Source organism: Cryptotermes secundus, unplaced genomic scaffold (genome assembly GCF_002891405.2).
Source record: "Cryptotermes secundus unplaced genomic scaffold, Csec_1.0 scaffold1009, whole genome shotgun sequence".
NCBI classification, from domain to species: Eukaryota; Metazoa; Arthropoda; class Insecta; order Blattodea; family Kalotermitidae; genus Cryptotermes; species Cryptotermes secundus.
In genome coordinates this window covers 268,151-292,763 of record NW_019744133.1, presented here as the reverse complement: position 1 = coordinate 292,763, position 24,613 = coordinate 268,151, and the positions used below count along the sequence as shown (strand labels likewise).

General features: G+C 43.2%; 2 protein-coding genes across 3 annotated transcripts in view; both read right to left on the bottom strand.

Moving 5' to 3' along the window:
* The window catches only part of LOC111874565 (5-hydroxytryptamine receptor 2C), a 151,561-nt gene that overhangs the window by 48,816 nt on the left and 78,132 nt on the right, over positions 1-24,613 (bottom strand). The gene's annotated exons all lie outside the window — the stretch shown is intronic.
* LOC117283108 lies at positions 17,889-19,076 on the bottom strand. The gene is made up of 2 exons (XM_033755505.1): positions 18,418-19,076; positions 17,889-17,997 (listed from the first exon to the last, which is right to left on the bottom strand). The coding sequence occupies exons 1-2, from the start codon at positions 19,022-19,024 to the stop codon at positions 17,981-17,983; spliced, it is 624 nt and encodes a 207-aa protein (XP_033611396.1). The 5' UTR covers positions 19,025-19,076; the 3' UTR covers positions 17,889-17,980.

The following is a 24,613-nucleotide window of genomic DNA, read 5'->3' as shown; positions in this document are numbered from 1 at the left end:
TCGTGGAATTTTTAAGGGCGGAAAAATTCAGGGAACAAGTCCTCNGGTGATAGCACGCACCAGTACCAGTAGGGTATGGGGACAGTAGAAATTAAAGGGGGACGCACAATGGACCAATAACTTGTCTAAGTGCATGGGAAAACCCACTCCCTCTAATAATAATAATAATAATAATAATAATAATAAAAAGTACTATCAAATCATTTTTATGGATATATTGAGAAAAATCATGGAAAACAGTACAATCGATATTCCGTCTGAGATTCGAACCGAGCATCTCCCAAATACGCATCAAAAGTCTGTTAGCATTACAGCGATCCGGTCGGGCAGTAAATTGCATTAAGGACACTGGAAGACTGGCAGAGCTTCGGAAGCGATATGGAAGTATGACAGTAGAACAGTCCGAGCCGGACATCCTCATGCAGAGAAGTTCACACTTCGTGTCGCAGAATGTGTAAGAAGATATTAAAATACTTTCAAACTGCAGTTTTAATATATCGGGCCGGAACTGTGAAACGATTCCTCGGCTCGCTAGTTCCATTTCTATTACAGCTATAAAATTATACACCCTTTGCGTAGGCCTACTAGTGGAATTTTATAGGTACTAGGAAACATTTGAATAGGTCTCCATTGGGAATAAAATAAGGCAAAATGCATCACAAAACGTGTAGTGAAACAGAAATAGCGTTGCTATCCTGTTAGCAGCTTACTTGCAATAAACTTGGAAGACTTCATTTAGGGAACCCACGCGCTAAGTAAGCTTTATCTTCATTTTTGACGCCGTGAAAATATACAGCGTATCGGTCGTATGTAAGGGAAGGGAATACGGTCTGGAACCCGATCAGTTGTTGACGCATACAGGCCTACATGTCTGTCCGTCCGCATGTTTGAATCTCTGGGCGGATATTTTTTCCGAGGGTTATTTAATGAGGCTTATTCATGTAGTGTCGGATAGTAGCCTGATAGCTGAACGATGAAATGTAAAGGATTTTGAAAGAACTATAGTCCATTCGCGGAGACGAGACAGTTAGCGTAAACAAAGCAAGCCCCGAGTCGCCACAGCTGACAGCAAGGAGTGGACAAAGCGCGCAGTTAATCAGTGTACTCACTGCATTCGGACGCACGTTAACCTGCATTCAGACTGAAGAGTGAACTTTGGACGCCCCTGCAATGGGACACGCATCACGTGATCGCTGCATGATTTCATTTAAAGAGCGAAGGAGATACCGCTTGCATTTGTTTACGAGGACTCTCTCGTCTCCGCGAATGGACTGTAGACATGCTCTAATCGAGGTGATAGTCCTGAATTTGCCTGGAAGGACTGAGATAAACCACGAAAAATTTTAGGTCCGATAGCCGATGTCCCGAGATTCTAACATATCACTTCTTGTTACCTGTACACGAACATGATTTAGTGTTTGGTGGATTTTGATTAAATGTAGTTTATGACAACGTAAACCACTCCAAGCTTCTATTTCTATATTCTCTGTTGTCAATAACAAAACCTCACGCACACACGAACTTGTGAGGTGGAAACCACATACGCAATCTATTAACTATAGTACAGCCAGTCAAATGATCATAATAAGCGAAGTTATGCTAAATATCCTTAACGTATTTAACAGAGCTATTCAGAATGCCAAGCTGCAAATAATGAATGTGAAACATGTGCTTATTCCTGCGTGGGTAGTGCTTTCCCAACGCTGTTTATGTTGGTATCACAGACCGTATTTGAACCACTTTCCATACCACATGCTGGTTGCGCAATATGCCCACATCACCTACATTAAGCGATGGATACACAAGGCTGTTTTTGTATTATGTTCTCGCTCATTTTGCAGTGACAAATGGTTTGCTCACTGATATGTTGGGATTTTGGACTTTATCCATCGTCCTGGGTTTTAAGATAAATAAAAACACGACGTTTCGGAAACTGGATCTGTTTCCGTCCTCAGGCGAAGGAAAACACCTATTCTGTTGGGTCCGTTAGAAAGAGCTAGCCTCAATCACTGGACCCAAATGAATAGGTGTTTTCCTTCACCTGAGGACGGAAACAGATCCAGTTTCCGAAACGTCGTGTTTTTATTTATCTTAAAACCCAGGACGATGGATAAAGTCCNGTATCGTTCTGCTGTCCCATTTCAGCAGCCTACCTATAACTGCCTTGACAGTGACACTCAGGAGGGGTTTGGCTTAGGGGCGGGATGGGGGAGGAAGAAATGTACACGGACATTTGATGGTGAAACCTCTTGGGACACATGTGCTTGAAGAGCGACAGGAAGGTTGGAGTAAGCATCAAGTTGGGTGAGTTGTGAGGGAGTTGGGTTGGGGGCTGACCATACGTCTGATGGCCCGCACGTTGAACTTTAGGGTTTTGTCACTGTAGTCTTAGTATAACAATAGCGATAACGCATTAGTGTGTAATTAATTAATTTTCTTGTGACCAAAAGAATCGGCTAAAACCATTATTTCGTTACAGATAAATATATCAATTTCTAATGTTGATGTCAGTAGCATCTTTCAGTAATATCTAATAATGTGCATTAATTATATATAATTGTTAATTGCAGTTGTTGCTCCTCATAATTTTTTTTCTCTTTTGCAATTAATAGCTACGGGCTGGACGGCTGGTGTTCGAATCCCAGCAGGGTCTAGATTTTTCTCCACAGCGTTCATACCGGCTCTGGGGCCCACCCAGCGTCCTATTTAGTGGGTACCGGTGGCGGTTTCCCTGGGGTAAAGCAGCCGGAGCATTAATCTGACCTTTTACGTCCATTTAGTGCCGAGGTAAAGAATGGTGGAGGTGTACCTCCACTCTCCTCTATGCTCTCATGACATAATGCTTAATTATTTAAGTACAGGGACAACTTTACCTCTTACCGCCCATGAATGGGCATCTCCAAGACTCATATAGGAAGTCCAAAAGGGACGCTTGTCTTTATTATTCGTTGCGATGGTGAGTTTATGGACTCCATATTTAATAAGAGGAAGCGGCCAATACACGCTATTGAAGTGTCCCAACATTATGCTGTCTGTACGGCAATATCGCCAGATGTAATATGTATACCGTGGAATTCAGGCCGGCGCCCACTCCGCCTCTAAGCTTCAGCGTATCTGTCGGACTTCTTATGAAGTTCGTAATGAATTTCAGTGCTGGCTGCACCAAGGGCAGACGGTTTCATAATATTGTCACTTGGTGGAGTGACTCTAGACGAAGTATGGGTTGGCAATCTAATTTATTGAACACTTATAGAGCTCAAATACGACAGTCTCACCTAATTGCAGATCACTTAACTACAGCACGTATGAAGTCTTCTCAGTCTTCACTAGCCTTTGCTTGGTAGCGGCTCCGAACGGCGGAAGTTTTCCGTCATCTAGGTTCCCGAACTGTCCCCGGCCTCAGATACCAACTTCTTACGTCTCACAACTTCAACTCTCAACTGACTGAAACTCGTGTCAAAATCAAAGTTATGGTACGACCGATGGTCAGTAGGCCAGTCTGTCTTGGTGTAAAACACCCACCTGGAGCCGAAGAGAAGATTTTTTTTTTTTTTGCTGTCAGACAGTTACGGGTTTGTTGATGTAGGGCGCCATTTCTGACAAGAGGAACGGCCTGTCTTTTACAATTGCTGCTGCTCCTCACCAGCGCAGTCATTCTCAGGTCCGAGTCCCGCAGTACTCCTGAACACATGTTACTGTCTCAGATTCGAGACTGCCCCAGCCTGGAGGGCCAGGTCCCCGTATTTATATCCCCGAGTAACAGGGTGGCCCGGTTATACTCCCAGGCACTGGGTTCGCTGTTGATCGCCTCCTACGACTCGCAGGTGGAGGTATTCGATCCACCTTCCACACCGGATACATTCCTACTTATTGAGATGGTGAATGCTTTGTATACCTTCGAAACACATACATCACTACGTCCTAAACCTTGTTTTTCACCTGGCGATTGATTCATATTTTATATTAGAACACCCCTGAGCTTTGCCTTGTTTCATATAGTCTTAAAGGAACTTGTATGACCGGTTACAGTATATCCTCTCCTGACAAGTTTTATGTATTTTCATTGTAAATATAACGTCGCGAGTCTAATGGAGGACTGCTGTTATCTGAGCACGTTTATGGTTTCCGAANATATATTTTTTTTTTTTTTAATTTCTTCATCGTCACAAATATTTTGGTCTGATTCTTCCAATGTAGGCCTGTAGTGATTTCAGTGAACTACTAACCTTTATTAATAAAATGCTTATAAAACATTTAGAATGTTCTGTTGATATTCTAATATAAGTTTTAGGTTATTGTCGTTAATGTTCCATGTTCACATTTTGTTGTTCAGGAGTTTAGCTGGGAGCTCTAACTATTGTCTGCAGGCATCTCACTGGAAAACTGCTGCGGTTAGTTAATCCTTTTCGTTTTACAATTTATAATCGCCTTATCATCTTTGACGAAATATTTTAAAACAAGACACGCAACATAACATAACAACAGGAAGGAACACAGCCCACCACCACGAACACGCGTGCGCACTGAAGGCAATATATATTGACAACCTAAACGACGATACAGAAGACAGGAGTTACCTCATCCAAATTTTAACATATGATGACCACATTTTTCGAAACACGTAGTGTAAAACTTTAAAGTGAGTAGCTTCTAATAAGTTTTATAGAACATTAGTGTTGCACGTAACTGACACTAGGTGGAAAGTGCAGCAGGACGCTGCAATATAATATTGCTATCTTTGCTATCATTACGAAGTTTTGTTTCTTCTGTACATAAATATAAACAAGTGAAATGTTTGTTCTGCATGCAGACAGCTGTTCATCATTTGCTCTCACGGACGTGTTGAACATAAAATATTGACTTGCCTGTGGAGAATATTTTCGAGTAATAAATATGCAACCCGAATTTTTTAAGCTAATCGAATATAAATATGGTAATTTGTTTTCGAGTCATCACCTTATGTGCAGGTTGCGTTCAGCTATTGGTATGACATAAATTGGCGATGTTCGCCAGTAAAAAAAAATACCACGGTGCGGACATTGCATGGGATTGATTTGTGGGAACATACAACGGGCAATCTGAACCCCTTTTTAAGTGATAATATTTTGTAAGGGAGTCGTAACATTTCATGTATTCATTATAATTATCGTAATACGCGGTATCTGAGTTTGATATATGGTATGAAACTGACTACAGTAATGTCTACATACCGGCAAGGCTGTATCGTATCTGTCAAATTCAGCTGCATTTATGTTCTCGACAAGGGAATGTTCGGTCTTCATAAACTGCCCTCACATGTCACGATGGTGTGATTAAGTACTATTCAGGTATTGTCAAGATAATGGCAAAACCAAAGTCAGTATAGCTGACCTACATCCAGTGTTCGGGCCAGCTAGACCTGTTCGTTACAAGCAAATTGAGCGCGCTTTAGCAAAAATTCTGTTAGAAATAATTTGTTATATTATTCATAATTACTCAGCTCATGGAACTGAAAAGAAAAAAAAATATATATATATTTTCCGAAGTTGAATATTTACTTCGCTGTAACTTACATCATTTATTTTAAGCGTTTTTTTTTTATTTCTTGTGGGATGGGACTAAGTCCCTTGTACTGCGGCCACTTCTGGCCTATTCTACCATCCCCAGATGATAGGTGAGGGTGATTGTGGAGCAATTGATGGAATGAAGATTGGCAGGGGAAACCGAAGTACTCGGAGAATACCTGCCCCAGCGCCACTTTGTCCACCACACATCTCACTTGACCAGACCCGGGATCGAACCCGGGCCGCCACGGTAGGAAGCCAGCGACTAACCGCTTGAGCTATGGCGCGGCCCTATTTTAAACGTTAGTTAGTTCATTAAATCTCAGAGTTAAGTGGCAGAATTGCAGTTCATTGTGTGTTTAAGTTCGAGATGCAAGAGAGTATACTCAACTGTTCTGGAAACAGTAACCATGTTTTGGATTGGTTATTGGATTTATTGACCACTTATACACACAACCCGGAACTACAAGTAATTACAGCGTCATCACTAATCTCCACACTTTACAAATCACTACAGCACCCTCCAAGTCTTTTTCATTCCGCAGTGTCTTCACTAGTAGCTGCCAGATAACGGCTTCTAACAATGGCTAGCCCTCTCTGAATATCGGCTCCCTTCCACTTCAGACTCACCTACAGAACTGACTTCGTTGTCCCATTTGTCTTCCTTATAACTCCTTGGCACGGATCACGCAGACAACATGCATTTTCTTATCCGTTGCAGCCGGAATGTGTTCACCAAGCCGTTTCCTAGCAGTGGTCATCTGTTATATTAAGAATCTGCTACTTAGCAACGTACATTGTCCCGTTATCTGTATCGTGGTCATTGCCTAGAAACGAATGTTGTTTCAGAGCCATTCGTTAGCAACGGCTATTTCTCTGGTTCCACAGTCCTTGCTTTCAGCAAATACTCGTATGCCACAATGCAGTGGAATGCTGTGTCAGTTTGTGTAGCGTTTGTTACGATGTATGGGGGGAGTGGAGTTATAGATCTCTATATTAATTTCGACATTATATGGTGATGGTCAGCTTTATGCTCCGGATGCTTAACGCCTGGGAAATAGCCCCAGATAACTATTATACAGGAGGGTGGATGGGCCTGTTGCCGGCCTTTAGGCTATGAAGAAGTGAAACCTCTCTCGCTACTACTGGGAATCGAGGCACAAGTCCTTGCTCGTCACTCTGCCGGCTCCCTGAAACAACTGTAGGATCCAAATACAGTGCGGTCGCATTTTATGCGAGGGATGCGTTCCTGAATATGTGGCATAATTCTAGACAGGTTTTATCATTGGAATAAATTCGCATTATTTCAAACTTTATGCATAAAGTGAGGTTTTATCTCTCACAGTTTCAAATTCCACCCAGCCTCCTATCCAGTGGGTACATCGAGGGTAAAGCAGCCGATGCGTGAAGCTGACCGCTTACCTCAAACTAGTGCCGAGGTCAAAAAAAATATTGGTCTCTACATCCACCCGACTTCTCATACATCTTCATGGCATAGTGTTTAGCTAGCTGATCAGAGGGACAACTTTACTTTTTTCTTTCCTTGTCACTACAGCCCCAGTGGGCCTAGGCCTACCTCCATGAACTTCTCCGTTCACTTAGGTTTTTTTCTAAATCACACGCATTCGGTAGGACTCCTTGGGCGGGTGATCAGCTCGTCGCAAGGCCTCTACCTGTACACAAACACAGAAAAACGCACACACACAAACTAAACATCCATGCCCTGAGTGGGATTCGTACCCACGATCCCGGTTTCCAAGCGAGCGAAGACAGTGCATGCCCAACTTTACCTTACCATCCGGCTGCCCGACAACCTCAGTATGTCAGTAAGTTAATTACAAATGAAGTTACTATACTCTGTTCGGATTGTCTATGGAGTTCATAGAAACAAAGCACTGGCGAGAGGCGGTAGCGCGTTCTATGCTTATTGCCTTACAGGCCGGGTAGGTGCTCCGTGCGGTACACACGATGCCTCTCCTAATTGCTACTACAGTGCACTAACACACAGTGGACACGTCGCAATATTCGGCCCAGTGTGATCCGTGCTTTTAACTCGTCTTGCTGTGTATAAGCGGTTGGTTTACATGCCTTCTATCAGCATTCAGAATGACATATATGAGCGTACGGTCTTTCTTTACATTCATGTGGGATTTGTGGTGGACAAAGTGGCAGGTTTTCTCCGAGTACTTCGGTTTCCCCGAGCCAGTATAGCGATTAGCTACGGGCTGGGTGACCGAGGGGGCGGAGTTTGATTCCCGGTAGGGTTAAGAATTTTCTCCACGTCGTACAAATCGGCTCTGGGACCCACCTGGCCTCGTATCTAATGGGCACCGAGAATCCTTTCCCTAGGTATAAAACGGCTTGGGAGTGAAGCTGACCACTCACTTCCAACTAGTGCCGAGGTTAAGAAAACGTGGATCTATATATATCCACTCCCCCATACGCCTTCATGGCGTAGTCCTTAATTAGTTAAGCACATGCTTAACTTTACCTTACTTCGGCTTCCCCTGCCTATTTTCATTCCCCCAATTCCTCCACAGCCACCATCATCTATCATCCGGGGCTGATACAATAGGCCAGTAGTGGCCGACGTACCAAGCGGACTCAGTCTCACCCCACCCCAAGAAATATAAAAGTATACTTTCATATAATTACAGTTAAGAGTTAGCACAGTTACAACCGGAAGTAGTATTCCTCCCAGAGGAGGTGTCCATTGAGCGCTCAGATGTACCAAGAGATCGCGTAAGGAAGTATACATTTGTTGGTGCAGTGACATGACTTGATACAAGGACGTTGCACATCGTGACGCGAACATAACCATCTGCGTGCTGCAGTCAGTTTAGGCGTCTTGTCCGTGTTTGCTATGACAGAGAGCGTTCAGGACTGTTACGGAATACATCAGAATAGAAAGTAGGAGGTACGTACAAGTTCTTTGCATTAATTTCGGTGCATTGATTGAGCGGGCCAAGAAAGTAAAGCCGTCCCTGTGCCATATACAGATTCACGTTTTCTTGACCTCGACACTACTTGGAGGTGAGTGGCTGGGTGGGCCCTAGAACTGGTCTGGGCGACGTGCCTCTGCCAGGAGAAGAGTGAGTACAGCACTAAATATAATCACATCTAACGTCTCAGACGAGGTCACACTGTTCTTGGCTCTCAAGTGAACAAGGTTGAAAATGAAACGTCTAAGAAACCAGGAAGAACTTGAGCATACGTATTAAGAGAACATTAAACATTTCAGAAATTGGGAATGAAAAAAAAATCGATAACAACTTGTCGGGCTGTCATGCCATGTCATTTAGTTAAAATTTGCTGTCGTTTCAGGGATCGTCTCTGCTCTCATCATCAGAGTCATACCCTGATGATGGGGGCAGATATGGTCCCTGAATCATTGGTAAGTTTTAACTAAATGACACGTCATGAAAGCCAGAGAAGATATGATCAACATCAGCCGCTGTGAAATCCTCAGATGTTGCGAAAGATATCAAGCTACAGCTATATGATATAGGAAATACTTAGTATATACGAATTGAATTTCAGTATAAACGTGTATAGTGGACTGTGATAGCTCTTATTTACCCGAGACACGCGCGTTGCACTAAGCATATTGATCTACTTGTGCTAGAGCGATTTTCTTCATCTGTGATGAGTGTGTTCAAAGAAACGGGCATTGTATTTTGTCTGCTTATGCAGACCGTCCGTACGCTGGGATCGTGGTTTCGAATACCACTCAAGCTATGGATGTATGTGTGTGCGTTTATTCTGTGTTTGTGTTGTCCTGTGTTTAGGTAGCGGCCTTGCGACCGGCTGATCACTCGTCAAAGGAGTCCTACCGTATGTGTACGTAAAAAGGATTACGAAACTGAAAAAAGAGGCTAGGGCCCAACAAAGGGGTGTAGAGCCATACATGAATGAATGAAAATGCAGACTGTAGCTTGATTACTTGGTTGCTGAAAAGCTTCGTCTCATGAGAGATATACTCGCTGGTCTGTAGTTTGCAGACCATTGGCTGCCCAAGCCTCGTTTTATGTCTCAGTCTCATTTTGTGTATGGTTATTTATTAATTTGTGATTTCTTATTTTGGCCATGCTCAGATATAGTGTTTCTTAGTTTATAGTATCTAGTAAACTTTTCTTGTAATTCCCCCCAAGACTTCCTTGGCGTCTGCAATATGAAATATGAAATTTATTGTGAATAATATATGACCAATTGAAGTGAGGTCACGATCTTTGCAGTTTCTATGCTCCTCAGCGGTTTTCATATATTGCTTTAGGTATATAGTAACTTACTCGAATTATGGCTCGAGAACTTGTTTCTAAAAACTGCACTGTTTTAATATTTGAAAAGTTGAATGAAAGTCGCTGTAAAGTGTAGAGATATTTCTTGGGGTCATGTCTCTCTGTCACACTGATGCCCCAGATATCTCATTGTGTTCTGACATACATGTAATTAGAATTCTTTAGACATTTTTTAATTACTCATAGTATGTGATGGGTTAGAGTAGATAATATGAAGGGACGAGACATCATGGATCACATATGCCAGGATAATATTAAACTGGACCTCCGTAAATGGATGTGAAGGTGACTGGATTCAACTCATTCACAATAAGATCCTGTGGCAGGCTTTTACGAACACGGTAATGTTCTTTCGGATAACGTAAAATGATATTCTGATAGCTTCTTACTGCCCCAAGTGGTTAGTTTAGTTCCCGTGTAACTTTTTATTACACTATTTAGTGGTTTTAGCTACGATGTTTGCCAGTTGTAGAAGTTACTGTCTTATCGTACCGAATAAAACTTTGAAGTATGACTACTATATTTGCTGGGTTCGCAAGGATGTGTGAAATACAATTGATTCTAAATTATTGTCGGGGTTTCCATGGCCTCTAAGTTTTGGGGCCCCTTTTTTTCCCCCCTTGAACAAACAGTGACAGCGATGACCCACCGTGACGTGCTACAGTTGTATCTGTTACCACAATGGAAGATCAGCAAGATGCTGCACCCCCACATTGGCATGCATTTTCCTGGGAGCTGGTTTGGGCGTGATGGACCAATTCCGTGGCCCCCACGCTCACGTCATATTACGCCGCTTAATTTCTTCCTGTGGGGATACGTTAAGGAAATTGTTTACAAGACCCCTGTGACCTCCCTCGATGAACTGAAGCTCAGAATTGTTGCTGCGATCGAAACAGTCACACCGCAAATGCTGGAGAACACTTGGAGCGTAACTGTAAACCGCTTGGAGATCTTGCGTGCCACGGAAGGCGCGCGTGTTGAAGTTGTTTAGCTCTGTGCAGTATTGATTCTACAAGTAATAATACTTTTTGAGTTACATTTTCATATTATGTTAGCAGTTTTGTTTTATTGTTTCCGGTTTGAAAATTATAAGCAACGAAAACTCCGACAGTAATCTAGAATCATCCCGTACTGTCTTGATCCATTGAAAATATTGTACCGGAATTCTCTGAGCAAACTTTTTGGGAAAGTACCGCGGTAGATAGCCAATTTTCTGACCGGGACCCGAACTTGAAACCTCCCTAATGCGAGGCAGGAGTTGTATTACTTATTCATGTTGTAATTGCGCATCTGTAAATCACTATTGCAGAGCTCACGCGCACCCAGTTGCGCTTGTCAATTTTCGTATCGAATTCGAATCAGTGCAATATTGTTTTCCTCCTTTCTACATAATCATTTACAGCTCTGCGTGAATTTCCCACGGAGAGCCAGATAAAGATACCCCGAATGACTCGGGTGGATATTTTCACCCTTTTATTAATAAAAGTAAAATTGAAATGTATGCATGTGGGTCCCAAATGATAGCCAAATACTTTCGCACGTGTAAAAACCAAAGCGTCGTTGCTAGGGTACGTGGATAACATGAACGGTGCTATGGACAAATAGAGGGGATGGAAAAGGAAGGTAAGGAAGTAAAGATTGTAAAGGGTCATAGGAGTGGAATAATTGATGCGAGGGGACTGTTTTAGCGTGAAGGAGAGGTAAGAAGGAAGGGGAATGACATTAGAACGGAAAAGAGTAAGGTATCGAGAATAATTATGAGAGAAAGGTAATGAGAAACATGTGCAAAGGGATCGAGGAGAGGAAGAGAGGAAGGGAAGGCTTAAGCGCCGTTATGAACGTTTTAGGCGTCATGGCGACTAGTCTTCTGGAATTTGTGCAGGCCGGATGGTGTGAGTATAGGGGAATCCTTATCGAATAGTGCGAATAATTTTAACTTGTTAGGGGGTGGTTTACCCGTGCTCGCAACCGACACGTCCTCTACCTGTGAGGTGTTTCTTGTGGCTTATATGTTTATTCACTGCTTTACATACTACGTCTGCGAGCAGGGCTATGAAATTCAGGATTCTGCTCTTGAATTACGTACTAAATGAAATCGTCCCACCCATTTTCCTCTTGTAACGTGAACAATGCAGGGAAGTGAATTAAGATACCTAGAGATGAAGCCGGTGGGCATGTTCCTTTTTCTGTAATGTAGAAAAGAATAACCGATTCTGCCTTAAATTGAGCCTTCAGGCCATTCGTGTAAAATGTTTCGTTGCAGTCTCATCCGGCCCCGAGATTAACTTAGCGGCGTTTCACCTCTTGCCGTTACGTACGCCTGAATGTGCTATGTCCCACTTCAGGTTGAACCTGACAAAGCACGGTCCGTCCAGGGATGGTGGCGGTAGGGTCTGATGTGTTCCAGCGCGGAACGAAGGAGACAAATACAGTCAGTATCGTGTGAAAACTGAAACACAGACGTTCATTACAGTCACACATCGACCAACTGTACTTCTCGCGTTACACGTTTCCGTACTTGCGATCCAAGTAAATTTTAGTTTCTAGTTTCTTTGGGTGGGGTGAGACTGGGTCCACTTGGTACGCAGATCACTATTGTACCAGGCTCGGAGTGTGGAGCAGTCGGTGGAATGAAGATTGGAACGGAAAACCGAAGTATTGCTAGAAAACCTACCCCAGTGCCACTTTGTCCACCACAAATCCCACATGATCTGACCTTGTCTCGAACCCGGGCCGTCGCGGTGGGAATCCGGCGACTAACCGTCTGGGCTATGGCACGGCCACGAACCGGTGAAAGTACCACTTATTGGAATTGCGCTTCGAATTTTGGACTTACAATTCGAAACTCGAAGTTTAGGCCTTGGACAGATTCTTTAGAAAGCCCAAGAGTTCAGCGACCTGTGTCAGGCCCAATCCGTTCCAAAATCTCCCATAAACAGAGCCATCCGATATGAATTCAGGCGATACATTCCTCCGAAACGTCGGTTCACACAAGATTCCACGGCGCCACATCCCAGAAGACGTCATTCGTCGTAGTGACCGCCGTGCAAACCTCAAATCTTACATACCTTGCAACGAAAGCACAACCGAAGTGTAATAAGGTAAAATACTAAATAATGGCTCTGAGGCTTGAGTTTCTTATACGACCCACGTTATAATGGTCGAGGTACAACTGTAATTTATTATCCGAGCATCGCAATTTAAATTTAAAATTGCTTCGTTTGGAAGAACTGTACGTCTATCGTTCCCCCAGGGAGGAACGTCCCAACGTTGAGAACCAGGGCTGTAGATTAAACGCTTGCCTTTCGTCTCATGTTCCCAGCTCACTAGAACACAAATTAGTTTAGGTTCGTTACCTGCCGGTCCTCGCCAATTCCGCTGTGTATTTAGTCTCCTGTGTACGACTGATCTGCAGGCTTTCTACCAAGCCAACCTCCCCTTCACATCCGGCAGGAATATTCTTGGCCGATCACAGTGGCATGAATTTTCATCGCTCGCTCGAACGCTGAGATCCAAGGCTCGAAACCCACACAAGGCATGAGTGTCTATGTGCCTTTATTCTGTGTTTTTGTTGTTCTGTTTGTAGATAGAGGCATTGCGACGGGCTTATCCCACGTTCTACAGGCTCTGAAAAAGGTGCCAAGGTCCAACAAAAGCACTGTAGAGCCATAGACGGATACTGGATCGCTGTGTCATCTTTTCTTTGCTGCTCATTCTTAGTATAGTTTACGCATGAGCAGTACCAGCGATGTGCAATCTCAGTTATAGATACAGCGTCTTGTTCCTGACTAATGACGTCTGGATCATAAAGTGTATAAGAATAGTCTTCGTTACCTGCGAGAATGTGCGATATCTCCTCTGATGGTATAATATGCAGACCGAGTGACATTCAGCACGTATAAACTTGGCCGTGGTTTATTTGAAGACGGTCCTAGATGCTTGGATTTTCTACAGTCGAGTGGTGACGTGGTTACTGAACAATAAATTCGAAAGAATGTGGAAGAAAACACGCCTAATTTAAGGTACTATCTTGGAACTTTTCTGGAGGTGCTGAGAAATACCACGAAAATATCAGGATAGCATATTTCCCGACTGAAATTAAATCTAGGACTCCCCAAAGAAGAAGCAGAAGTCCTAACAAATTAGAAAGAAAAGCTTCACTATTTAAACTGAAAGAATAATTACGATATTTATTTTTTTTATGTTCCTAACAAGAAATAACAAATAAAAAAAAAGCAAAATGAAGTAGAAAAATAATAATAACATACCCCACTCCCCCAAACCTATTTCGTAGAATTCTTTATGTAATTTTACGTTGGACACTCTTGAAAATCTTAATTTTTAGCAGATATTAGACCTTATAGATAGACCTTCCACTGGTGGTTACTTCATCTGTGCACCACCGTGATAGGGGCCAGGTAGGCTAACAGTGTTTCAGCATGGTTCCGTAGGCAACAGGGAACAGCGATTCCATAGTGTCATTGAGGCACTCTGCTACAAGCCGGAAGGTCGCGGGTTCTATTCCCGATGAGGTAATTGGAATTTTCAATTGAACTAATCTTTACAGCCGCGCTGTAGCTGTCGACTCAGCGTCTAACAGAAAAAAAGGTATCACGAATCTCCCTGGGGGTAAAGGACGGCCGGTGCGTAAGGCTAACAACCTCATCACTATCTATGAGCCGATTGTCTAGAAAATGTGGGAGCCTCGACGTCTCACAACCCTGTGGGCCTCCACGGCCTGGTACAATAACGTGACTTTCCCTTTGCGTTGGTCAGCATCCATATGGTACAACCAGTGTTCAGCATATAAAACAACCGAAGAAACAAACCAGTGCCTTGGTAAATGTTGTTTGAAGCTGATTTGTTAGGACAGAAAACGTTTTGGAGTATTAAGTATGTGCTGAGGTCGCGTTAGGGTAACTTTGAGAAGATTATAAACTCTTCACTCTTATTTATAAAAGCTTAATGCACGTGCTTGTGGTCAGTTTATCTTGTTGTTGCCAGAAGCGCAACTGGGCGCGTCATTTTGAATGTTCTCTGTTAGAAATGTGCCAGAATTTCAGTCTTCGCATACTGGAGGAAAACGCCTGCAGCACAAAATGAATGTGTATTCTCGAAGCCCACGTTCAGGAACACAGTATTCGCAGAGCGGACAAACCCAGGGACCCAGAAACGTCCCGACACACTGAATAAAGAAAACTGCTACGGTTTTGTTTCTCTGTGTAGATTCTTTTCTGCGCCGGTCACAGTGGCCGCGCGATCTAAGGCATGAACTGTCTTCGCCCGCTCGAACACTGGGATCGTCGGTTAGAGTCCCACTGAAAGCATGGATGTCCGTGTTCGTTTATTCTGTGTTTGTGTTGTTCTGTGTGTAGGTAGCGGCCTTGCGACTGGCTGATCCCCCGTCCAGCGAGTCCTACCGACAGTGAATAGATTAAGAAACTGAAAAAGCGGCCAAGGTCCAACAAAAGGCTGTTGAGCCATAGATACTCGAAGATAGATAGGTACGTAGGTGGGTTTTTTCTGTATCGAACTAAAGAGATGGGAGAGAAGGCATTTGTTAGCCCATTGCCTTGCGCAGGCGCATGAATCTCCTGCATGTTGCCTGCATATGAAGAAAAATAATAGAGGGTGCAATTGGAATTATTCTTTACAAATAAGGAAATAAATACTTCGACACGGCAGCTGATTTTTCTTAGTTTTCCACGTTTAATTTCCATCATGTTATGTATTTCCTTTTCTTTCTATGAGCCAGCATGTAACCGGATGTTATATGTATATACACAGTTCCAAAAGTGTTGATAAGAAACAGACATTACGTACTGTTTCTAATACCGGGATTTATTGTTCAAGTGACGAAGCTGGTACAGTTACCTAGTATAATACATTTTTCGAAAATTCCACCGTCAACATCAATGCACCTTTGTAACTCGTGTGAGGACATGGCGTGTTGCTCGTCTGTACAGTGTACTGTGTACTGTACAGTGAAATAGTTCTATCTCGTAAACCGTTCGGAAAAGGACACATGTACATATACACTTTTTTGCTTAGAATGACCGTTATTGTGGCCTCCTAGAATATTGACCATTCCTTCTGGAACATTTTGCATGTATTGGACCATGCTCGTCTTTTGGGTTTCTGCCCAGGAAAATATAGCCATATACAAAACGTTTGAAACAAATAAATCATTCTGGTAAAGAAATATTATGAAAGCAATACGTTTGCCCTATCTGTTACAGTGACTCAGCATTTATGTTTGCGATAAAATCGCCTTGATGCGCGAGATCAAAGTAATCCAGTGCAGCAATACAACGCAGCACGCTGTCGTCTGTTCCATGAACACTGGGATCGGATGTTCGAATCCCTCATGGGGCATGGGTGCGTCTCCGGTTTTTCTGTTTGTGCTATCTTGTGTGGGTAGAGGCTTTGCGATTGGCCGATCCCCCGTCCAGGAGGATATCTATAAACAGCATTCCGAAACCTGAAAACAGTGCCTGGAATCGTATTGGTTTGTCATAAATAAATAATTTTATTATTTCTGAATAAATGCATTTTGTGTGTAAAGTAAATTTGGCAGTATCATACTTTACCACAAACGCGTCACGAGTGGGGCATACCTCCCCTGTTAACAGACCGCTGCAGGGAGGCTGAAGTGTGCTTCACAGAGTGTGGTTTTCGGAATGCGCAATTAACAGCCGTTGGCGTCCGCTCTGCCTTGCACCAGTGATCCCAAGCGCTGTCTATAATCTGTGTAGGAAGTATTTGAAAACTGAAACAGATTAACGGGTTGTTACCGTTCGAGAACGTTGCCGGTTATATCCAGTGACGCAAAGCATGACACAGCAACTTAGTAGGGAAGAGACGCGCGGTCTTGTGGAAATGAGAGAACTTGAGTTTGAAACACTCCGAGTATCCTGCCCAGTGATGCGAAAGCAATGTCAAAGGTTGGCAAGCCTTATGCAGAGGCGAGAAGAGAGTTGGCATCGTCACGTACACGATTTTGTGATCAGACTATACTCGTATAATGTTTGCCGTCAACCGGTAGGCATCTCCGTCACCCTGTTTACTTGCTTTTTATTATCACAAGAAAGTCCAACGTGACATTTCGTGGTTATGTTGCAGGAAGGACGAAAAGAATAGTTTTGTTGTAAGCAGAGAAGTTGTATCTCCTCTCAGACTTTACGTGAATTCCTTTTTCTCCCTTTTTTTCAGTCATGTTTTATACTTGAGTAAAAGTGTTTCAACTGCAGATCATTTTCCGCAGTCAAACCCAAAAGGAGAATGTTTTTAGTCGGCCGCGTATATGTCGATTCTTTCAGTCATGGAGTCAAAATAAGGAGAATAATGGCAGCCAGTTGATTGTTATAAAGAATTTAAAGTAACGGGAGTGTGTGCGTGTGTGCAATGTAACAGTAGACTTAGAAGATGCTTTAAGTCCGTATTTCTCAACCGGGCCTGCTTGGTAGTCGGGTACGTGGAACGTGAGGCCTCTAAAATTGTAATTTAGTCACGTAGAATTCAGTTACATAAAAACTTTACGGAATGCTTTCTTGTCTCTGCTGTTTGCTTGTAAGTTACCCATGGTTACAGCTGACAGAACTGCCAAAAATTATTACATTTTTTAATTTCCGTAAGAATTTTCCTTAATGACTAAAATAATAGGGATTCGTATGTAGCTGTGAAGTACAGCGCTTGAAAGAAGAGAAGCTTTGTTTTTTTTTTTTTACTGTGATTTCACTACAGATTTTTACAAAATGGCCGGTGAAACATAAGACGCAAATGCTTGAGAATCACTGTTTTAAAACGTGTGAGAATTCATCGGTTCGAGACAATTCTTTAAGTAACAAATTTAATGGATGTTATCTTTAGAAAATGTGGTTCAAATTTACCAATGTTTGTTTATATTACTGAGGAATACGCACTCTAACAACGTCTGTTCTCACACAGAAACGTAAATGGTCACTGCTCATATAATTATGTACAGGGTCCGGCAAATCGACCTCCCGTATTTCAAAAGGCCGTTACAAACAAACAAAGAAAGATACAGAAAAATACTTTTATTTGTGAACAACAAATACGATGCTATTTTACATTACTTGGTTTTAAAAATTATTTCCGGTAAATGGCGTCCTCCATTGTTCACACATTGACGAAGCCTTTCCCGGAAGTTGTCCATAGTTCTTCGTGTCATTTCACGTGGAATGGCAGCCACTGCCTGGGTGATTGCCTCCTTAAGTGCTTGCAGGGTTGTGGGGCGATGTTTGTACACTTGCGCCTTTAAGTGTCCCCAAAGAAAAAAATCAGAAGGTGATAAATCGGGTGATCTTGGGGGCAGGCGATGTCTCCTCGCAAAGAGAGAAGACGTCCAGGAAACAACTCTCTCAGAATTGCTAAAGAACGCCGCGAAGTGTGAGCTGTGGCTCCGTCTTGTTGGAACCAGGCTTGTCCCTCTTCATGGTCCTCAACAAACCGGTTTAACTTAGGTCGGAGGAAGGTCTCGATCATGTGACAGTAGCGATTCGAAGTAACCGTTACCGTTAGCCCATTTTCCTCGAAAAGATAAGGGCCCCACACACCAAATTCAGCAACGGCGCACCAAACTGTCACACGAGGGCTGTGAAGTGGTCGTTGGTGAAGTTCCTGAGGGTTTTCTGCTGACCAGTAGCGGAAATTTTGTTTATTTACAGTACCTGACAAGTGGAAGTGGGCCTCATCAGATGAAATCAAAACAGCGCCAGAGGGAATGTTCTGAAGAATGTCCTCACACGCAGCTTTGCGAGTTTCAAAATCTCTCTCACTTAATTCTTGGGTAACCATCATTTTGTATGGGTGCATGTGTAGATTTCTGTGCAGGATTCTTCTTACACTCCTATCAGACAATCCCAGGGCAGCTGCATGTTTAAGTGCTGAACGCTTTGGAGATTGCTGGATGGACGCTCTCACACGTGCCACATTTTCCGGCGTTGTTACGGTCCGAGGTCGGCCAGGCGATTTCTTTTTCAGTGCAGAACCTGTTGCTCTAAAGTTTGATACCCAAACGTGAATAGTTTTTCTATCCGGAACAGGATCATGTCGGCCAAGTTCGAACCGAATGCGAAATGCTCGCTGAGTAGTAATCACCGATTCACCATTACGAATATACTCTTCCACAACAAACGCACGATGCTCACCGTGCCACGCCATTGTGACTACTGCAAATGGCACTTATACCTCTATCCATCGATACCCCCTCCGCCGCCGTATCTCCACCACAACTCACACAGCGCCCTCACCAAATACGGGAGGTCGATTTGCCGGACCCTGTATTATCAGATCAAAAATAGACATTCTGAAGGGCCCATGTTTGAGTTATTTGCTGTTGCCCTACATAAAGATGGCCAGTCATGAGCTTGTGTATTCATTTGATGTACTTCATGCAGATAATTCATAAATTAAAGGAGTTGTCTCCATAATTGCATATTAACTGGCCGAATTATAAATGTTCCACAGAAATAAACGTTGATCACATCGGACCTCGTCTTGTTTGCCTGAAACTGAATGATAAGTGATTTGTGCTACTCTTTAATTCAGGAGAGGAACGAGAAAGCGCATGTAAAAGTATTCTGTCCAAAGCGAACACCGCAACAGAAACTTTTAACTGTGGACGAGAGCTTAAGACCCCTTTCGCTCTGTAAGTACACCCATAACACAGTCCCTTGCTTTCCGTCAGTTTTCTGCAAGCATTTCCAACACTGTATAATGAGTTGCTTCTCTAATCCAGCTGTCCACGACTTTGCTGAAAGTTATACGAGAGACTCAAGAACTATGAAGGGGTTAGCAAAATGAATTCTAAGTAATTCCTTTGATATTTAAAATGTATGTAGGTAATTCCTTTGATATGCAAATATTCATTTAGGTAATTTCATTAACTCCGCCATCTGAGCCGGCTGCCTAGAAAATGTAGGGACCTCGACATCTCACAACCCTATGGGCTTCCACTGATATTTTTACCTTTGGGCACGCGGTAGGCTGGTTGGTTGAGGCACTATGCTATAAGTCGGAAGGTCGCGGGTTCGATTCGCGATGAGGTCGTTGGATTTTTCAATTGTTCTAATTCTTCCAGCCGCACTATGGCTCTAGGGTCGACTCAGCCTCTAACAGAAATGAGTATTAGGAATTTTCGTGGTGGGTAAAAGGCGGTCGGCTTGTAAGGCTAACAACCTCATCGCCATCTGTGAGCCGATTGTCTAGAAAATATGGAAGCCTCGACGTCTTACAACCGTATGGGCCTCCACGACGTGTTACATGGATAGCTCGTGACTTTACCATTGACACGGAAAATGCATTTGTGCGATATCGCCGATACGTGTTAACATATTCCTAGCTTGACTCCTGGTTGCCTGCCTCGGCTGAAGGCGTTCTCATTCGCGAGAGAAGGAACGGAATGTTTGTGTTTGGGCTATATCCGTGTCGGTTGCAGACTGACATCCTTGCTGCAGGTGTCTAGCACCTTCCTCTGGGCTCTTCATCAAAGCTGTTGCTTGGTAGACTGTACGGCGTCGAATGATGAATTGGAAAGTATTTGTCTGGAGGGATGAGGAAGCCCACGAGAAACGGCTGTCAGGCTAGCCGTACGCCTATCTCAGGACAGGCTGTTACCACTTTCCCACATCGAAATCGTCAGTTATGTTCTCCCGCTGATTATACGCCGAAAACTCTGACATTGCTCTCATACCATAAAATATCACGCGATAACCAACTGTAATTCGTTGGTTGTATTATTACAGTTTTTGTTCGCCCCCACAATCGCTTCCTTCCCTATCCCTGCATATTCGCCTTTCGTGACAGTCCTCGCTTTCCGTTAGACCCTACGTTATATATGGAGTGGTATCTTTAAATTTGCAGTATATTATTTAGCACTCCAATTTCGTATTCAGGAGAACCCAGTTCTAATTTCGGCTCTACAACGAGAGCTGCACTGGTTAAAATGTTCTGTGTTTTCTCCGAAACCATCTAGTCACATATATGCATAGTGTCTTAAAATAGATCACGTCCACTTCGTTCTAGATCCTTGAAAATACATCATTAATAATCTAATATTGGACTGGAATAACCTCTGTAGCTGGTAAATCATAATTAAACAGAGAGCACGAACAATTGTTAGGCACAGAGTATATCCTTCTGGGTTAAGATGATCCTAATGTGAATCTCCATGGGCGTGGACACCTCCTGTCACCACATGCTTGTGTCCACTTGTATGACATTTGTCCAACTTGCTAGAAGGAAGAACAGAGAACAGGACCACAGAGAGGAGCCGTTTTGGCCTAGGGACAATGGGATCTTGTAAGTCTCAGCGTCCAATCCCAACAACTTCTAAACGAAACGTTCGAACTGTACTCCACTGAACATGAAGCGGGCACGTTAATCGTTAATAGCGACTCTTAGGGAGTTATCTGCGCTTGGGATGTCCCTTCGTTCTCAGGCATGCGGCATGAAGCCAGTGTTCTGTGAAATGCATATTGCCGATTAGTTGGATGTCGTTCTCCAGGATGAGAGTACTCTGGAGCAGTGTGATATTTCGACGTACTTACTGGGCCGTGATGGACTGGCAGCAGGGAGTGCCGCACAGCAAAACACACATGAATATTGAAATGCATAGTCGGCTGTCCGCGGCTGCTTATTCAATATACCCGTAGCTACCCTTCATATATGAAGGCCGCAACCGCCTTGACGTGATGATAAGGAATCTACTTAGCAGTCCAAACATAATTACAATTGTCAAGTGAAGTAGAATGAGATGGGCAGGGCATGTAGCACGCTTGGTGGGGAAGAGAAATGCATGTAGGATTTTGATGGTAAAACCAGAAGGAGAGAGACCACTATAATGACCTAGACGTAGGTGGGAAGGTAATATTAAAATTAATCCTAGAGAAGTAGGATGGTGGTATGGACTGGATTCATCTGGTTTAGAGAAAGGACAGGTGGAGAGGTTTTGTGAATATGGTAATGAACCTTCAGGTTCCATAAAATATTGGAATATTCTTGGGCAGCTGAGCGCCTGACGGCTTCTCAGGAGGGAGTTAGTTTTTTGGAAGAAAGTAATGATTTCTGGCGCGGTGGCCGACCAGGCCTGCGCCGTCTCATCACTTTATGGTCGCTGGCAAAACGACAGTGTGTTTGCTTGCTTATGCTCACAGAGGATTCAGATTTCGCGAATGGCGTTGGAATATCGTAGTTCGTAGAGAGGCTGATTTTTCCCCCCAGTAAGGGAACGTTTGATCGGCATTATCGAAGCTGTTTCAAAGAAAAGAGAGGAGGCAATGAAGGAAATGAGGGAATAACATGAAGATATGAAAGCGATAAAGAACAGAGAAGAGCGTGGAATGAAGGTATGACAGAAATTCTTTTCCCCGAGAGACTGTTCGCAAAATATTCACGTCCTAATGTCGATGTGCGCTGAGATTCTTTTGTGGCGTGTCTCTGTCCGTCAAGGAAAGAACGCTAAGATAGTGCCATGAAATATGTCACGGCTTTTTTATGCCACATCCCTTCCAAATCACCATATTCATTTTGCAGTTTAGCGTTCAGCAATAAATTCAGTTTGAAGTCGATACAGTGTACGTAAGAATTTAATCTTCGTAAAAATCATTGCCAGGGAGTCACCCGCGCAATAACTAAACGTCACTGCGCATGTGCAAGTATTTTTGTTTTCTAACCTTTGATTAGAACTTCATTTTCCGTTGTACTTTCAACGGACATTACAGTATTAATGCAGTAGCCATTGGTGTAATTAATGCCATGTCTGTGGACGAATATGTTTTATCATACATCATTTTATTAAATATTGAAAACAGTAATATAAAATAGAAGGAAGTAAATTATATTATTTTTTAGTTAAATATGATTCTTCAGTTATTGTAACTTAACTGCAGGTAACTGATGTACAAGGGCCGCGCCATAGCTCAAGCGGTTAGTCGCTGGCTTCCCAACGCAGCAGCCCGGGTTTGATCCCGGGTCTAGTCAAGTGGGATTTGTGGTGGACAATGTGGCGCTGGGGCAGGTTTTCTCCGAGTACTTCGGTTTCCCCTGCCAATCTTCATTCCACCAACTGCTCCAAAATCACCCTCACCTATCATCTGGAGCTGGTACAATAGGTCAGAAGTGGCCGCAGTACAAGGCCACTAGCAATAAAAAAATAAAAAACTGATGTACCTATATCTGCTGTTCTTTGCAAAAAGAATACAGTACGGACCGATACCATTTTGCCAATTGACTGGCAGTTTTAAACCTGAACATTCTCGTTAAACGAGTCAATATTTCAGGTTAAATGACTTTGGGCCACTCTATGTATTAACTTTCCGCGCTAACTGCTCATATACAGAATGTTGAACCAGCGGTCGAATAAAAATGGTGGTAACATATGGAACCATGTACTGACGTAGGAAATGAAAGCCAATTGATGTACTGGGCTGTATGCTTCTATCAGTTAATATTTTAATTGTGTCAGTTGGGTAAGAGTGACCGCCTGTGAGGTCTAGTGGTAAGAGTTCCTGGCTACAGATCCGGAGGTCCTGGTTCGATTCCCGGCGCTACCATATTTTCTGAGAAGTAGTGGGTCTGGAACGGGTCCACTCAGCCTCATGAGGATAAATGAGGAGCTATTTCAAGGATATAGCGGCTCCGGTCTAGAAAACCGAGATTAACGGCCGTGGGGATTCGTTGCCCTGACCGCGTTACAGCCTCTATCCGCTAAGGCACAAACTTCGCCGACAAGTGGCGTTCGCTCGCTCGGTATAGTTCGCTTGCAGACTAAAACCACGGAATTTAGTTTAGTTCAGTTGGGTAAGTACTGGATCCCGTGAAACCAATATATATACTACATATGTAGGATTCGAGGTTCTCTGAGCGGCGACTATGAAGTGTCCTATCTTCTGGGTTATACCGGCGTGTAGTCCGTTGAAAATCAACCAACGTTTCGGAGGAACATGTCTCTTCCATATTCAGTGTTAAAGAATAAGCCAAGCAAGATGCCAGCATGAAAGCTATGGAAAAGAGAGGGAAACGTTGCTCTGAAACGTCGGTTGGACTTCTAACAGGCTACACGGTGTTATATATCACGATAGAATTCTTCGTTTATTGTGGAGTTTTTAAACTTTTTTAACTTTTATTGTAATTTACGGCGACGTCTTAGTTGCCATGTAAACCACCCTCGTTCTTCACTGCAGTTATTGCGGTGCTGGTAATGTAAATGGGATGTCTGTGGGTGTTTCATTGCATCTGGTCAGTTGGGCGTTAGTGATAACTAGAGTCTACAATATACTCGCGCTCTCATAAAGTAGGGGTTTCTTTCTTCTTTAACGAGTGTCAGGCGTAGTTTATTTTCGTGTTATTTTTAAAATTTGACCCTGAAGAGAATCGGCTGTAGTTTATATACACATCCAATGGAATTTAACAGCGTTTGAAATTTACTGGTCTTTAATGCTACCGTTTTGATCATACCTACCGCTTCTTATGGAGAACTGGTTTATGTTTCAGAGACCAGTGACGTGGTAAAGAGTACGTCTTCCAGATTGTAATGCTATATAGGTTGGAAATAGTCCTATGTTTCGGAGTGACACACTGCTCCCATCTTCATTGTCGAAGAGGAAGCCAATGAAGAAGCGAACGTGAAACAGGGCCTCAAACAGAGGCAACCGCGTGTGAGAAATGAGGCATGAGCTAGGTAAATCGAAACCTGAGATGGATCTTCCAAGCGTGGTTAGCTCTCAGAATCACTGAGTTTTGGGGCTTTGT

Excerpts from the sequence above, each read along its gene's own strand:
- LOC117283108 (XM_033755505.1), bottom strand. The coding sequence starts at position 19,024 with ATGGCGTGGCACGGTGAGCATCGTGCGTTTGTTGTGGAAGAGTATATT.